The 18,331-nt window shown below is 39.5% G+C and overlaps 2 protein-coding genes across 3 annotated transcripts in view; one reads left to right on the top strand and one right to left on the bottom strand.

Annotated features, from left to right (window-relative positions):
* The first annotated feature begins 3,618 nt into the window (after positions 1-3,618).
* Cmss1 (cms1 ribosomal small subunit homolog) overlaps positions 3,619-18,331 on the top strand; it is a 302,972-nt gene continuing 288,259 nt past the window's right edge. The window contains exon 1 of one of the 2 annotated variants that reach the window (XM_034514829.2): positions 3,619-3,817. In XM_034514829.2, coding sequence (XP_034370720.1) covers positions 3,757-3,817 — 61 coding nt within the window. In that variant the 5' untranslated portion in view covers positions 3,619-3,756. The remainder of the gene's footprint in view (positions 3,818-18,331) is intronic. The other variant, XM_076943033.1, reaches the window with a different exon arrangement.
* Filip1l (filamin A interacting protein 1 like) overlaps positions 12,319-18,331 on the bottom strand; it is an 86,043-nt gene continuing 80,030 nt past the window's right edge. The window contains exon 5 of the mRNA XM_076943030.1: positions 12,319-12,525. Within this exon, the coding sequence (XP_076799145.1) occupies positions 12,334-12,525 (192 nt within the window). The 3' untranslated portion in view covers positions 12,319-12,333. The remainder of the gene's footprint in view (positions 12,526-18,331) is intronic.

Here is an 18,331-nt window from a genome sequence, read left to right as displayed (position 1 = left end):
ATGCTTCTCCCTCTGTTTCATGCCAGTGCTCAGCAGTGAGTAGCATGATTTAGACTCAGTTTAGTCCTACTGTTGTATTAAACTGATAAGAACAAATACTGCACTTGATATTAGCCACGGGGATGAGAAGAGGCATAGTCAGGGATTATCTTTCTCTTGCCTCTCTTACCAATGGGTCCAATTCACAACCCCCAAAATTCAGGCTAGAGCTTAGAGGATAATTGTGTCCTTTAGGGCATTGTCTTAGTTAGGGTTTTACTGCTGTGAACAAACATGATGACCCAGACAAGTCTTATAAGGACAACATTTAATTGGGGCTGGCTTACAGGTTCAGAGGTTCAGTCCATTACCATCAAGGCAGGAACATGGCAGTACCCAGGCAGGCATGGTACAGGAGGAGCTGAGAGTTCTACATCTTCATCTGAAGGCTAGCAGAATACTGGCTTCCAGGCAGCCAGGATGAGGATCTTAAAGCCCATGCCCACAGTGACACACTTCCTCTAACAAGGCCACACCTTCTAATAGTGCCACTCCCTGAACTGAACATATACAAACCATCACATTCCACTCCCTGGCCTCATATAAATATATGAGTCTAAGGGGGCCATACCTAAACATAACATAATGCAAAATACATTTAGTCCAGTTTCAAAAGTCGCCATAGTCCATAGTAGTCTCAACAATGTTAAAAGTTAAAAGTCAACAATGTTAAAAGTCCAAGGTTCAAAGTCTCTTCTCAGATTCATCCAATTCCTTAACTGCAATCCCCAAATCAAGACAGGAAACCAGGTGGGTAAACTTTGCATGTCCATGTCTGATGTCAAAGCAGTCTTCAGATCTCCAGCTCCTTTTTTATCTTTGTTGACTGTAACAAACTTCTTTTTCTTGGGCTGGTTCCACTCCGTTAACAGCTTTCCTCAGCAGATAACCCATGGCTCTAGTGTCTCAAACCCAAATTTCCCAGAATGATTATCACAGACTCTCTCTTCCTAGACCATTATCTTTAGCTTCTAGCGTTAACAGGACCTATCTTTAGAGGATATGCTACCTGTATTTTATGATGTACTGCTGACCTCTCTATGGTATCTTGGTCAGAGCCCACATTAGATTCATCCTCGTGGCATGGATGAAGCCCATCTGAACCGAATCTTCAGTCTCACCTCTTCATGGGTTTGCTTCTCTGCCTGAACACCTACAGAGTTGCTTTCAATTGGTGTGATGAAATACTGTGACAAAATCAACTTGAGGAGGAAAGTCTCTATTTGTCTTATCCTTCCATAGCATTGTTCATCATTAAAGGAAGTCAGGACGGAACTCATACAGGGCAAGAACTGTGAGGCAGGAGCTGATGCAGAAGCCATGGAGGGGTGCTGCTTACAGGCTTGCTTCTCATGATTTGCTCAGCTTGTTTTCTTACAGAACCTAGGACTACCAGCCGAGAAATGGCCCCACCCACAATGGGATAGGCCATCCTCCATCAATCACTAATTAAGAGAATGTCTAAAGACTTGTCGACAGCCCAATCTTACAGAGGAGGCATTTCCTCAATCAAGGTTTCCTCCTATCAGATGACTATAGCTTGAGTCAAGTTGACAATAAAACTAACCAGCACAGTATGCCAACCTCAAACAGTCTTAATCCTTTTTACATTCACAATAGTAGGCACCAATCTCTTCACATCATGGCATCCATAGGAAATCTTGACATTTGTACAATGTCAAGTTCACAAGTGAGGGAAGGTTATTTCAACCCAAGGCTCTGCTGGTTGCAAAGACAGGGAATCATTATCTTACCCATGCTACAGGGAAGCTCTGCTCAAATCTGTTATCTGTTCTGAAGTAACACCAACATAGCTTCCCCAAAACAACCATACTATCATGTCCTCCAGCAACTGCAATAGTACTGTTGAGACTTCATTGTTTGGCACTTTAGATTTAGGAACAGAACAAATTTAACAGAACAGGGAGAATTCTCAGTAGTCAGCTAATTTATAGACCCAAGTCCAGCAAGGTTAAATAGCTTTTCCAGAACAACAGGCCAACTTTTTCTCCAAGGAACTGTTTTTTTTTTTTTTTTTTTTTTTTTTTTCAAATTACACCCATACTGCCTACTGATATACATTGACAAGCTAAAGTTTAAATGACTTGTCTTCTCTGAAAGGTGCCCAGTTCAAACCCCTGAGAAGTGAAAGTTTCATACCTAAACTCTAACAGTACTTATTCACATGCTACACAGAAAAAGGGTTCAGGCAAAACTCCAGTAGTTGTTTCAGCCTTAGTTTCCCTGTGTTGATGAGGTGATCGAGTACCAGATATGGGGGGTGGGGTTAGGGTAGGCTGATTTATAAACCCAGATATCTATTTACTGGTAACAAAACAGCTAAAGGCAAGATACAATTTATATTGATTATTTGATATAGTTTTTATTTTTTCTATAAAGGGTGAGATAGTTAATACATGAAGTATGACTGTATAGATGTATCATATCAAAGCCACTCTTTCTTTCTGGTTAGTTTATTTTGTGCAAAGCATTCTACTATAATATATATATATATATATATATATATATATATATATATATATATTTTTTTTTTTTTTTTTTGAGACAGGGTTTCTCTGTATAGCCTTGGCTGTCCTGGAACTCACTCGGTAGACCAGGCTGGCCTTGAACTCAGAAATCCGCCTATCTCTGCCTCCCAAGTGCTGGGATTAAAGGCGTGGGCCACCACTGCCTGGCATAAAAATAACTTATGAGCACCGGTACAAACAACCCAATGGTTTCAGTTGGCCTGTGACCTCTAGTATCTGTTGTCAGGCAGATGGCTGATGAAGCTGACAGAAACAAATGTATTCTTGACTAAAACAATTATCATCATCACCACCACCACCGCCACCACCATCATCACCATCAACAATAGGATCTCTCTGTAGAGCCTTGGGTGTCCTGGAACTCCCCTGTAGACCAGGCTGGCCTTCAACTCAAGAGATCTACCCGCCTCTGCCTCCCAGAGTGCTTGTGATTAAAGGCGTTCGCCAACACGCCGGGCCCCAAGTTGTATACGTGTTCCAAGGGCCATGGTACTGAATGAGACAGATAATAATCCCAGTCCTCTAAAGAAAATATCAAAACCCGATTAAGTATTTCAAATAGAGAAGTTTCAGGTCTCCAGGGCACTCGTCCCTCTTAAGTCGTAGGAAAAGAGCAGCGTTCACATGGACAAGGAAGTTCTGACATTCTCTGTCAGAAACTCCCAGGTGCGTTTTTAAGGACAAACTGCACAGGCGCCTGAACGCCAGAACGTTGACAACCCAGTGAAAACACATCCACGTGCTCGGGTCTCCTCCCGCGGTGCAAGTTCTTTGAAATTGGGCAAAGAAAAATCGCCTTAGCATCAGTTCTTGCACTTTCGACATCTGCTTTCGTCCATAAACCAAAGCAAAACACTTAAAGATATTAAAGGAAAGACCAAAAACCGCTGATAACCTTCTGTTTGTATGCTTTTGCTCATTAGAGCATTTATTTAGTGTTTCTAGGTCGATCTTGAACTCCTGAGCCTGTGTGGAAACGGCGACACCCCTGGCTTCCGCAGCTGGAGGGGCGTGGTGTCTGTGACGTCATCTCCAGGGGCGCAGGCGACGGCGTTCTTTGGTTTTCCGCGTGTAGCGTTGCTAACGCCAACTCAGAAGCAGAACCCAGCATTGCAGTCGGCCGGTTTGCTTTCACTTGGTTGTCAGCTCGCGTCCCGGTCTCACGGGGATGGCAGACGATCTGGGAGACGAGTGGTGGGAGAACCAGCCAGCAGCCGCCAGCAGCCCAGGTAAGCTCTCGCCCGCCTCCCACGTTCCTTCTCCCCTGGTCCTCGCCTCAGCTCCCTTGCCCGCGTGTGGCAGTCGCGGCGGTCTGCCCGGAGGTGAGGCGCGGAGCCGAGGGAGCACCGGGCGGCGCGGGAACTGGGGAGGGACAACATTCTGTCACACGTGAAACGAGAGTGACCCTGTCGTCGTCTGCCAGTCTGAAAGGGCTGCTTTTTAAGCTCTGAGTTTCTATGCTTTTTACTTTTTTCTTGAGATTAGATAGACCGTTTATGCTCAGTGGTCACCAGTATGAACTAGGTGACCTTTTTCCTTTTTCCCCACGTGTAAAAGAGTAATTATGTCTGTTCAAAAAATTGGAAGATGAAGTTAATATAAAATTTTATAGCACAACACAATTTTTTGGCGTGTAGTATATGTACAAAATATTAATATAGGGTGTTATTTTGTGTACAGAGAAGTAGTTTGAGCCAGCAAGGGGCTTCACTCTTCTACTTTACAGATAAGGAATGTGATCACCATTTACATAGTTCACTTAGTTCGTTTCAGAAACAAAACTGAGTTAAAACAGTTCTAACAGTTTTTATTATGCTGTGCTATGTGTACCCATTCTGGGTGCATTAGGCATTTTATTTTCAAGTAAAGTAACGCTAAGTAACTCCCCCAGAGTGGCCTTGAACATTTCAAGTCCCATAAGACTTAACATGCAATAGCAACTTCTATTGTTACTGTCTCAAGTCACTCTTCAAGAATCCAAGGTCTGCCTGTCCATAGTTTTTGATGATAGGGTCAGTGTCAGAGTTCCAATTATTTTGACCTCAGAACCATCACATGGTAATAAACACCGATGGAGCTGACATGTTTAGGCGATTTCTCAGTGTGAAACTGAAAGTTACAGCATGGATTTTTGTGACTGGGGGGGTGGGGGGGGGGAAGAAGAGTGTCAGACCAGTGGAGAGTGGGAGTCTGGATCCCAGGGTTGAGACTAGACTAGGGATGTAGAATAACTGTAGGGGCGACAGAAGTAGGAAACTAAAAGTAGGGTAAAAATAAACAAAACTAACTTGACCTTGGGAATCTACAGCTCTCAGTGTCCACATGGTTTGAGGGGTGTTTTTCAAATGATTCAGCACCTCATTCTGAGTCTTAGATGTCCCCTCTCACCATACTCCTAACAAGAAAACAGGAATGTTCAGAAATACCAGGAGACAGTGGGTAGCAATGCCGGTTTTCATTAGTTGAGCCCTTACTATGATCTAAATTCTTAAACTCTCAGTTCTCCTGCTTCAGCCTACCTGTCACTGTCATGTATTGTTTTGGCTGCTTTATGAGTCCTAGATTATTATTTTGTGTACAGAGAAGTAGTTATTTTGATTCCTGTTGTATACAGGAGGAAACAGAACCACTGAGATTAAGAGGTTAGCTAAGAGATTAGTTTGGGATTCTCCTGTCGAGCAAGGTAGCTCTCCTTCACAATCAGATGATCTGAAATCAGTCTGTGCTCTTGTATTTCTCATGATAGTTATTATGACCAAAGGCAAGAACCCCATCTCTAAGCAAACCCATTATTGATTTTAAAAGGTACATGATTTGTACACATTATTATCGAACTACCTCTTGACTCTCAGTCTGATTTTGTTTAGAACTAAATAAGCAGCTTTAACTTTATGCTTTATCTTTTTGTCAGTAATTGAGATATAATCCTAACGAGATTTATTCTCAAAGTTCAAACAGCTGGATGGCTTCTAAAGTATTCTGTACTTAGTAAGAATATCATTGTAAACCTGCCTTTTCTCTACACTTACACGTGTCAGTCCCCACAACCCATCAGTCTCACACAAGCTTGGTAGGATACTGCTGTGTTTCTTTATTTCCTTTACTTCTCACATCTCCGGTCCTGCTATGTCACTTTCCAGAGGGTATCCTGAGTTTTTCTTTGCATTTTACTCTGTTGACATATATGCTCTTCTAAATTGTTTTAATCACTGTAGTAACCTCAAAATAGAGGTCTCAGCGTCAATATTTGCCCCTCAGTTACCAGAGAATTCAGCATAAACTTGGTTAAATCTCTACAGCTTTCATAGCACATCTCATTCCATGGATGATTATTTTCCAAACCTGCTAGTCCTCACTGTTTATTGGCTCAGTAACACTGGTCCTCACTCATTCTATTGCTCAACAGGCTCCATTCCTTCTGTCTCAGGCTTTTGTAGTAGCTGTTCCTTGCTGTCCTACTGATTCTAGTAACTGGCTGTTAACATAGTGTGGTAGTTTGTATATGCTCTGCCCAGGGAGTGGCAGGATTAGAAGGTGTGGCCTTATTGGAGTAGTTGTGTCACTGTGGCCATGGGCTTGAGACCCTTACCCTAGCTACCTGGAAGTCAGTATTCTGTTTGCAGCCTTCAGATGAAGATGTAGAACTCTCAGCTCCTCCTCCACCAGGCCTGCCTGGATGCTGCCATGTTCCTGTCTTGATGATACTGGACTGAACCTCTGAACCTATAAGCCAGCCCCAATTAAATGTTGTCCTTTATAAGACTTGCCTTGGTCATAGTGTCTGTTCACAGCAGTAAAACCCTAACTAAGACACATAGAAACTCAGTTTAGATGTCTGTTAAACACAAGAGAGGAAATGAAAGGGTCTCCCACTTTTATTAGGGGTATTTTTTTTTCATGAAACTCATGGATAACCAGCAAAATTATAGCAGGCAATGTACATATGATTTGCAGAATCATCACCTCCATGAGAAGGTACTCCTCGGTAGCTTAGAATAGTGCTTTGGGTGCACTTCTGATTGTTGGCAGGTCACTTAGCACTGGCTGCTGCTTGCGTTGTTAAATCACTGTCTCCTGGCACTGGGATTGTAAGCTCCATGTGAGCAGAGCTTAGGTTTTCTTCATCCTTTGCTTTATTCTTGAGGATCAGAGTAGTGATTTTGTATGTAGGCTTTATTAGTAAACTTTGTTAGTCTTTATTAGTAAATTGTTAATATTTTATAACCTTATCTTGACTGGAGACCTTATGCCTCTACAGATGCTTACTTTCATGGAAGAGTTGTTAAAATCCTAAGTGTTACAATAATGTCTAATTAATCTTTATTAAATTTATTTTATTTTTTTATTTGAAGATGGGATTTTACTTTGTAGCCCAGACTGGTAGCCTGAAACTCGAGGTCTCTTGAGTGTTGGATTGTAAGTGCTCACGATCATGCTCAACTTGATTCAGTGTTATAAGTTGTGTCATAAAGGGGAATAAATAGACTTTTGACTTGCAACTGAGGCTGTACTTTATACAGGTGACAGCTTCTATGGATGGCCTAGAGTGAATGATTGATTCTTTTTGTGATTGCAGAGAAGAGCATTGTAGGTGTTGTTCAAATCATGTTGCTTTATTGATGTTAAATTTCCTCTGGAATGAGTTGGGGGAGCATTGAGGATCGTTAAGTGAATAGCTTGTTTGTCTTGTTGTTTACCTTTTCCACCAAACTTAGACTGTTGTGATATAATTTAATGTACAGGTATTGTACACCATCATGAAACATCGTCTGTGTTGTATGTTCAAGCTTGGAATATTCTCTGTAGATGTTGACAGTACTCATAGAGAACCAATTCAGAGCATGATGCTTTCAAGATTATTTATTGAGGTCACCCATTTTTTGACACAGAATTAGTGAGAGAAAAACATCTGTTTACATTATTGGATATATGTATTGGTGTGCTTAGTAAAGATCCAAATAATATGACAGACTGTTTAAGGGCAAAATTCAGGATGAATAAATAGAAAAGGAAGAAAAGAAAAAGGCTACATTATCAATCATAGCCTATATTTGAAAACTACTAGATGGGCTGTTAAATAACCTAGGAGACTTGATAACATACCCACAATTCTTACAAATATTAAATTAATGAGTCTTGACAACAGTTTAAGAAAGTCAAAGTACAGATGTACATATCATACATACATTTCCTGCTATAATTTTGAAACTCATTCTTCATGAATTTCATGAAGAATGCCCCTAATAAATATGGACGGCCTTTCATTTCCTCTCGTGTTTAACATACATATCATTATTTTGTACTGCAAATCCTGTGACATTTTGTATTGGTTTTGTCTTTGTCTTGAGGAAGGATCTCACTGTCTAGCCCAGGCTGGTCTTGAATTAGAAGGTTTTTTGCTTCAGTTTGCCCATTGCTGGGATTATTGTCATGGGGCACTTTACCCTACCTTTGACCTGTTGATCTAATCGTCCGACATTGAGTGCTTAGATGTTAGACATTTTCTAAACATTTTACAAACATCTTAAAATGTAGTTTTCTTACTTTTATCAGCTTTTATAGAATGATAAATTGAATTCTTGAGTTGCAAGTGTTGTTTTGAGAAATTAGGTGACAGTAGTGTGGTTAAACATTCTGTTTCTGAGTTCCTTGTTAGTCTAGTTCATACTACCCAGTGGTTAGCACACTTCTTCCCTTGTATGTTTTTATTTATTCAGTAGTACTCTACTCTTATACATACCAAAGCTTTACAGATCCAATCGTTAGGTTTTAATTACTCACCTTTGAAAATTTTAGTGTAAAAGTAGATACAGACAATACATACGTAAATAAATGAATGTAACTATGCTCTAATACAATGTTATAAACAATGAAATTTGAGTTTATGTAAATTTCTTACCATAAAATAGTCTTACTTTCATTTCTTTCAACATATATAATTATCACAATTATTCTTAACCTGAATGTCAAATGAGCTGAGCTATTAGGCCAAATTCCGGCCTACTTAGCTTGCAGATGCTGCTCCCACCCAAATGCAGGCTTTAAGCTGTAGGTTTCTTTGGAAGGATTTGAAATATAGCTCAGAGAAAACTGGTTTTTATTAGTTACCCTAGTATTTGGTCCATAGTTCTGTTAGATACTAGACCAATGACATTCTGATTAAAATCAGATATGATTTCAAAAAGTTAAGAGTAGAAATTCAGAGATCACCAAAGCTGAATAAACAAAGAACAATAGGACTCTAGCATGAAACTATCAGTTTTTAGGAGTTTCACAATTTTTATTCCTGGTTACTCTAGAGTTTTAGAACAGTTTCCTTTAGCGATTTAGAAATTCTGACCATTTCACATGTGTATATGGCACTTTGTCTATGTCCACTTTACCCTTGTTATGTTACCGCTCTCATTCCCTTCCACTCCTGTGAAGCACATTCTTCCCAGCAAGCTGTTCTCCCACTTCCATGTAGGATAGCTTCTTTTATTTCTCGTTTTTTTTTACCCTTCAAAATTGCCAGATTTCTTCAGAAGGGTTATGCTGGGGTGGCAGGATTCTGTTTCAGTTGCTTTGTTTGCCAAACACTATGTTGTTGAAATCCTAGTCCTGCTCAGTTCTTAGTCGCATTGTACATTATGCCCTAGATATATCTTGGAGTGAGCCTGTGTTGTAATTGGTAAGGCTGTTGTTAAAATGGAACATTTTGTAAGACCTTTGTCTTAATGAGAAAACTTGAAAGTGAATTACTGCTAGTGATCATAGGGCCATAATTATTTTAGTGTAACAATTAATATGCATATAAATGTATGCAGTAATACAGCAGCTGTTTTTCTTTATTCTAGTTTCCCAATAATGACACAGAGAGACCAAGATTTATTTAATTAAGCTTTACCGAAATACCTGGGTGGTCATTGATCTATTTTAATCTTCTAAACTAATCTGGCTACCTCCTTGCCAAAAGCCCCAAGATACTTGCATTTTAGTACTGGTCTGACTCTGGGCTTCAGATGTATTTTCCCATGATCTATCCTCTTGCCCTTCTCCTGGCTCAATCTGTTTTATCTTCTCTCTCCCCTCTTCCCCTGGCTGGCGGAAGTCCCACCTCATTTGTTCTTCTCTCAGCCATTGGCTGATCAGCTTTTATTAACAAGGTAGAGAATAAATGCTAAGTATTGTTTACACAAACTTGAGACAGGAAATTTTTGACATAAGCATTACAATGCTGTATGCAAATTGAAAGTTCATTAGGGCAGAGAAGGTATCATTTAAGTAACACAGGATAATCTTTACACAGCACACAAAAACAGTGTCACGTTCCTTTTTTTTTTTTTTTTTTTTTAAACTTGCTCATGAATTTATGTCATCTTGACATAAAACTTACTTGGGAAAGTTCCAGCATGGTAGAAAATGTTAAAAAACTTCAATATATAAGGTATTTTGTGTTACTTTTCAAGGAAAAACTTTCCTGGGCACTTTTTCTGAGACTATTGATAGTATATATGTTATTTTTTCCTACTAAAAAAAAATCTAGTTTATATTGTTTTTATGTGTATGGATGTTTTGCTTGTATGTATATTTGTTCACCATGTGTGCAGTACCAATGGAGGCCAGAAGAGGCTGTGAGAATCTCCTGGAACTGGAGTTAGAGATGGTTGTGAGTCGCCGCCAGGGTGCTGGGAATCCTCCAGAAGAGAAACCAGTGCTCTTAACTGTTGAACTACCTCTCCAGTTTACTATTTCATGGGGTTTGTATGTGTTGATGGGAATTGTACCTGTGGCCTTGTGAATGCTAGACAATGTTCTCTCTGTACCAAAGTTGTAGCCTCAGACCTGTTTTTGGTGTAGTGTCTGGGGAGACAATGTAACAGCTCAGACTGGCCTCACATTCATGATCCTTCTGTCTCTGCTTCAGACTGGTAGAATTGTAGGCACATGCCCAGCTTGTTTTATGCTTCCTTCTGATCATTTTGTTTTTCACTCTAGGAATTGCAGTGTTTTATCTTTCCATTAGCATAATGTAATGAATGGTTCCCAGGCATAAAACCACTACCTTCCCTACCTTACTTTACTGCTGTCTCTAAGCCTAGTTTAATATCTCACCTGTGTCTTGATTGAATGGCCTTTCTCTAACTCTTCTCATCTTGAATGTGCTTGAGATGCAGTTTCCCAGGCTGCTGTGTGTGTGTGTCTTGCTTTCGGTGTCAGAGCTTCTTCACCTTCATTCGTAGTCTCTTTTCTATTCACTTCCTGCTTTAACTTTGACGTTTCTGTTTTCCTCCCATAACTTGTTGGTCCTCCCCACAGTCTCCCTCTGTCACTTGCTGTCCACCATCCCTCCTTAGCTTGCATAACAGTGCTGCCCAACTTCCTCCTTGCCTCCCTCTCTCCACCCCTCTCCTTATTAAATGGCCCTGGGGTGTTATATACAGTGTACGCATTGAAACAGATTAGATAGCTGAGTACTGGGAATGCTGGGAATGCCAGTTGGTTCCTTTGCCTCTGCTCAGAGGCTGAAGTGTAGTGCGCAGCCAGGAGAATGTCTTCCAGGCCCAGGCCTCTCATGTTCAGTGATGAGCTGAAGAAATCACTGACACCCCTCAAACCCTGAGGATTTAGGAAGTTGTGAAATGTATTTAGTCAAAAATGCCTCATCTTAAAACTGTCATTGTGCCACTGTGTCCACACTGACTCCTTTCTCTTGATTCAGTGATACAACTTTGAGTGAGATTAAAAAAACAAAACAAAACAAAACAAGTGACTTGGTGTTATTGCCAAGGTTCTGTATATATCCTGTGGTGACTGAATGCAGTATTCTGTTACTGTTGTCCTCCTTGGCTCCTGGTCCAAAGCTTTTGTTGAATCTGCCAAATATTTTTGTGTAACATTGAAGGAAGGGATGTGAATAATGATGCCTGAGATGATAACTTATTGCCCTTTTTTTAAGAACTCAGAACAATGATTTATTTTTTCCTCTAAAGTATCTGTAGTAGTGACCATTGCTTCTGGTATACTCTGACTACTATAGAAAGCCACAGTGCTAATCTAAAGACTTGTTTTGCATACCAAGCAATATGATTCTATGACTTCATCTTTAGGAGAGGAAATCTGCTACAAAAATAGGAGAGGGGCTAAATGCTAGCAGTCAAGTATGCACACCTCAGTGATTGTCGGGTAGGTCACATCAAGGACATAAGCAGTGTTGTGTCTTCCTCCTTATAGCTAAGAATTTCTTTTCTTTCTCATAGTCATACAGAAATGATGGTTTTTAGACCTTAAACTTTGATTTGAATTGAACGCCATTTTGATGGAACTCATTCTACTTTGATGAAGCAAGTTAGAAATTCTTGCTAGTACATTATCTTAGGCAGTGCGATTATGTGGTACAGTTCTGTAGAATGAAGGACTACTTCTTTGCTCACATAAAGCTCTTGAGCTGTAGTAGAGTCCAGTCTTGTCTTGGCGTGACGCTACAGTCTATCCTTGAGTTAGGTTAAGAATGTCATGGGGAGTCTGGTTTGCAGGTGTGCTTTCGTTGTGTATATATGCTCACGTAGAGAGTTGAAAATTGTGCGTGTGCTGTTCCTTTGAGCATGCCCTTTACCAGGTCCATCAACCTGTGAGCCATAGGATAGCTTGCTGCTTTGCTATTTCCTTGATGGATGGCCATTCTTCTCTGGCCTTCTATGGTGGTGATTGGAGCTTACCAGATATTTCTGGAGATGAATCTTCCAGGAGACTGCATAGGTATGACTTACCTTTTCCCTTTTATGTGGAGGAAAGTGTTAGAGGTGACAGTTCTTATGATGTGTAATTTCTCGCAGTCATTTTGATGAGTAGACTTATCCACAGGTCCCAAGGGTGTTTTGGTGGAAAGTCTACTGAAGCCTGTAGATTTGGGTTTAGGGATCCTTGTTGGAATTCTCTGCTTGCATACTCCCTTGATCTTGAATCAGACAACAGCAACAACAACAAAGACAAAAGGGAGTTATTGGTACATTTAGAAGAAGATGGTCATTTTTCAAGACATGTAGTTAGTTTGGGGGGATTGACTTTGAAAGCACTAGGTTCTGGGGATCTATTGGATTTAAGATAGTCAGTTTGAGGGAAGATATTTCAGGAAATTCTTTCTGCAAACTCATTGTGTAAGTGTGCTTTTAGTCATAGTGTATAAACACAGAGTAAGCCTGGTTTTTCCTGCTGATTAGCATGTGATAAACAAGGGTAGTATCTCAACTATTGTCAGAGAGCAGTTTCCAGAGAAAGATTTAATTTGAACTGTGTCTAAGAGCTTCATGAAGAAAGTAGCATTTGAGTGGACCCTTAAAGACCTCAGATAGGAAACTGCTGTTGGTAATAAGATGAGTGCTTTTGCTAATTTCCTTTATGCAGGAAACCATCAACTATAGTTGAGAAACTGAGTGCTTCAAATTAGGCTGCTTACGAAAGGATGTAGAAGAAGTTGAGGTGGGAGATGGGTACATTGCAGAGGCAGCATTTGCTTATTGGTTAACATAAGGAGGACTTTGGAAGGAGTTACATAACCTGAGTGGTCTGTAGGCTGAAGGAGTGGATTAGCAGAAAGTTATACATATTGCTAAGAACTATTTTTTCCACTTTTTTTTTTTTTTTAAAAAGGGAGAAATGATAATGTTTAAGAATACTTGCTGGCAATAGATGGGAAGTTTTCAACACTGTGGACCTCTTACAATCATGCTGATTCTAAGATATATATTCATGTTTGTTTGCTTTTGTTGTTTGGTGGTGGTGGTGTAGTGTGTTTAAGACTAGGTCTCACACACTGTATCCCAGCCGCGTGTGAAGCTCCCCATGTCCCCAGGCAGGTTTACTTTGAGCTTGTAGCAGTCTTCCTGCCTGGGCTGATTACCCCACTCCCTCAGTCACATCATTCTTTTCTTGTTTTGAGTTCATACATGTAAATATTGTTAAATATCTTAAAAGTTCATTGTATTCATTTGTTGTAGATTTCTAGTACTATTTTTGTGAGAGACTATCTTATAATTATTCTTCATCCTTTAACATTTTTATTGTACTGATTGAGTACATTGAAATTCCTTTGTATATTTACGTTTATATTTACCTTAAAATATACTATATATGATTCTCATCTTATTCCATTATCCCAAAAATATAGCCTGATGCTATTGAGCTTTTTACTCCTAAATCACTATTTGATTTAAAAAGTACATTAGGTGTACCTCTCTCTATAAATAATTAAGTAAAATAAAGTAGAAGAGTGTAGACTGGAATGCATAGTACCGAATGTTACTGTGCCTCTGATATGACAAATACTGTGTTAATATACTTCAGTTTATATGTGTGTGTGAGTATGTGTGTACGTGCATACACATGCTCAGATACTAGCTGTAGCCTGTATTTGTTCTTAGGACTTGTGGATCATAACAGAGTTTGAAGCCTACTGAACTAGACGGGTAGAAGGTGTTTGATGGGAAGCGGTTTAGACATTTATTGCTGGAATTGCTAATGAGACTTAATATAGAGTTTTAGAATTTTTTTTTTTTGTAAGGGAGTACAAATATGACCTTCAGATGCCAGTGCAAGTAGTTAGAGTTTAATTTAGTAGTAACATTCACTCATTCAAAGCAAACACATAAATAGATTTTTCAAATATAAGTGCTGCACAGATCTGGCTTCCTTCAGTGAAGGATAAACCATATTGGGAATATACTTTTTTTTTTTTTTTTTTGCTATGTGTAGTCAAGTTTTCCTGTATGTAGGTACAGGGTATTTGGCTTTAATAGTCTTACTACCTTTCTGGTGTTAATCTAAACTTGCCAGGTGAGATGGCGATAGTCCCATTCCAGTCTCACAGGTCCTGTCTTGGCTTCTTGGTCTCATCTAGCACTGACATGCTGTGCCTACATTCTTGCCTCTCAGGGAGGCAGGTGCTTGCTGTTTATTTTAAATAACAGCAACAACAACAACAATCAATGTCCAAATGCAGGAAGGAACACCTTGGCACTGTGTTATCAAGTACCTTAAAATGCATCCCCTTGACTTAGTTTTTGTTTTTGTTTTTGTTTTTTAAAGTTAGAGACCTTTTCTAGGAAATAACTAGAGAGATGGGTAAAGGTAGTTATTTTTGCATTAATTAGAAAAAGTGAACATAGATAACAAATTGTTAATAATGAGGATGTGGTAAATGAATTAGAGCCTGATAATATAGAAGCAGTATGCTGTCATTACATAGTAATGCTTTTGAAATTATAGGGAAATGCTTCTACAGAAATTTTAAGAAGCTGGATTTAAGGCATGCACACTTTAATATTTATGTATGAGGAAAAAAAAACCTGACTTCTCTGAAACACTGGGAATCAGAAGTATTTTGAATGTCTGAATTTTGGAGACTTATCTGCATATATACAATGAGATATACATCTAACCACAAAAGCCATATATGTTTCATATATATCACAAATAGAATGAGTATAATTTTATATATTACTTTCAGTGTAACTGTGTATTGACTACTACATGTCAATGTTACGTCATGTCATAAGATCAGGTTCAGAATGTCCATTTAGGACATTATAATGGCACTAAGAAATTAGACTTATAACATTCAATTTTAGGTTAGGGATGCACAATCAGTGGTTCTCAACCTTCCTAATGCTGCCTCCCCTTAATACAGTGCCTCATGTTATGATGACCCCCCAAACATAATATTGCTACTTCATAAGTGCAATTTCGCTACTCTTATGAGTCATAATCTAAATATCTGATATGCAGATGGTCTTAAATGACCCCTGTGAAAGGGTTGTTCTACACCTAAAGGAATCAAGACCCACAGGTTGAGAACCACTGCTGCTGCAGTTGAACAAGGATCTATGGTACTAGTGTCTGCTCAGGTTAGTGGTATTGTAAGTGTTTTTTGTCATTCTCAACACTTTCTGAAAACATACAATTACAAGATGCTATACTAAACTGTTAAGACATGAAAAAGGAAAAATCTCAGTGATAAGGACATTTCTATGAATGTCCTCCCAAATGTCTAACCACGAACAACAGAAGCTTCAGTTGAAATCCGTTTTAGCCTTGCCAGAAAAGGTTTCTGTGAAGCCCCTTAACTTTGTCAAGAATTACAGAAGTTTTCTGTAATTTAGCACCCAGAGTCCTTGGTGGGTGTTCATTTAAGTTGCTCTGTAGCCGTGTGTAGAAACCACGTCTTCAATCCATCTGTTCTGATACAGGTAAGGGTAGTCTGCGCTCTTAGAGAGGAACTGCTGACGCTGAAGCTACTATAGATATAAATGAGAGGTGGGAGGTGGGGAAATGTAGCCCCATGAGAGTGCAGAGCCTCTTGGTCCAGTGGTCACCTGGCAGGATATTCATTAGATCCTTTATGATTAAAGTGCATGGCATGCCCAGATACTGTGTTAGAGCTGAAGATGAGTGTCTGAGAGTAGGTGAATTTCATGAGCACCACAGGTCTCTGTCTGCAACACCCACATAACATCAAACATGGCGATGGTGGGGCTCAGCAGTACCGATGTGTATTGGTGAAGAAGAATGACTTACAGCTTAAAGACATTCCAAAGTTGGGCTTTATCGGCTGATTTCACTACACAGTCTTTACCTCTAGATGGCAGCAGAGACTAGTTGTTTTATTAGGATAACCCCAAATGTCATTTCTGCAACTGTGTTGGAGCAGAGGATATTTTTTTTTTCTTCGTGGTGTTAAGAAATTTATACTTGGACTTGTTTCTGTAAATGAAATGTGGAGCTGTAAAATGTGTCATCCCTTGGATCATTTTTATAGAATGTTACGTCAAATAGCTCCAAGAAATTTTCTTTCCAAATTTGGAGTGTATATTGCAAGAGAGATTCATGCATGTGGCTCTTTTAAGACCACACAGTGACTGTTCTACTCGAAGGCTCCTGGGTTTCATCAGAAAGCAGATGTCTGGGAGGGAATTAAGCAAGTTGGAAAGTTCATTCACGGAAGAAAAAGATTTTTTAAAAAAGTTATTTAATCTTCAACTCAGCATGAAAGGCGCTATTTGGAATGGATAACAAGTCTGAAGGATGGTGAACGCAGTGAAATAAAGCTGTGTTTAGGAAGCAATAGAAAAGTGTATTTATGAAGTAAATTCACTACATTCTCAGAGAATTAGCTTGTATTGTCCGCTGCTTCTTAAAAAGAAAAGTAGCAATCTGTAGACTGCCAGCTTGCCACAGTCACTTAGATGGTTGTGAGTCGTCGTCGTGACCAAAGAACTGCAGGTGCATGTGATGTTTTCAGTTTGGTTCAGAGTCTCCAGACACTTTCCTTAGGAATCCTGTTTTGTTTTCTTCATAGAGAACAAGCATTGGTCCATAGAAGAGCAGCAGATTGTGGGGGTGCTGGTGGTGGTAGCAGATCCTGGGGAGACAGCTGGAGCTGGGATGGTTCTCTTTCTCTCAAGGAAATTAGTGTTTTAAGTGCTTTGGACTTTTTGGTGATGTATTGGCAACATATTGTGTGAGAAGGCAGTGTTCCTTCAGTAGTGGGCTTGGTTCCAGGAACTGCAGAAGGCCCTTAATCGTGCTGGTAGCTATAGATACTGAGATACTTGTAAAGACTTCAGGTCTGACTATCCTTGGGAGGTGGGAGATGAATTCAGAGCTTCCTTTTTCCCTGGAACCCAGCTTTGGTATGCTTGCTCAAGGTTGTGTGTTTTCAAGGTGACTGTTTTTGTTTTTAAGTTTCATTTAATTTTAGTGTTTGTTAGGAGAGTGTGTAAGTATTTGTGATAGATGTAATGATGAAAAGAAGGAAAGGCTGAACCAGGAAAAAAAGTGCCCTTGAAAAATGACTGCCTTCATTTCTTTTGTCTTATATTGTTTGGCAAATCACCGTACATTTGTGGGTGGGGGAAGGGTAGAAATAGCAGATACTAAATCTGGCAGATGGCCCAAATTTTCATATACTGCTTTTTCTTTAGTTTCTTGATTTTCTTAGAACTTTCCATTATTCAATGTAAAGTTTTAGTTTTATATGGCAAGGGGCCCTTCATAGGGAAACCATATAACTTGGTTATCTCATTTCCACTAACTTTCTTCCTGTGAAAGAACATTTGTTTTTAAACAATGCCCCAGCACTGTGCTTTATACTGAAGTTAAGATTCTGAGGTGAGGGGTAAATTGGTACCTTTGTTCCATAATGTAATGTGGGTTTTGGTCAGACCTAGTCACTCCCAGCCCCTCTTTTTGTGGTAATTACATGTGGGCACAAGGGGTATTCCAAGAATAAGCATTGAAATATAGTTTTCAAATCTTTCCTAACCAAATTGCTCACTCTTTGCGCCAAACACAGCATTATATTTAGAAATATGGTGGTAAAATAAACTATACTAGCCTTAACTAGCTATCTTCATTGTTTATCCTGTTATTCATTCGCTTTTTCCTCTTGTCTCTGCCCTTTTCTTTTATTTATATATTATTTATGTTTTTGTTTGAGATAAAATGTCACTGTATAGTCCTGGTTGGCCTGGAACTAGCTCAGTAGACCAGGCTAGTTTCAAACTCTGAGAGATCCACTGCCTCTCCCTCTGGATGCGGGGATTAAAGGCATATATGTGTGCTCCATTACCAACTTCTCTTTTCCTTTATCTTTTTTCTTTTTAAATGTCTGAGCGTTTTGTGTACATGTATGTATGTGGTTGTATGGTTCACTTGGGGAGAAGAAAGCATCAGATGCTCAGGATCTAGAATTGTGTGGTTGTGAACCC

Source organism: Arvicanthis niloticus, chromosome 12 (assembly GCF_011762505.2).
Source record: "Arvicanthis niloticus isolate mArvNil1 chromosome 12, mArvNil1.pat.X, whole genome shotgun sequence".
Lineage (NCBI taxonomy): Eukaryota > Metazoa > Chordata > Mammalia > Rodentia > Muridae > Arvicanthis > Arvicanthis niloticus.
Note: the sequence above shows the minus strand (reverse complement) of the source record. Positions and strands in the feature narration are given on the sequence as shown.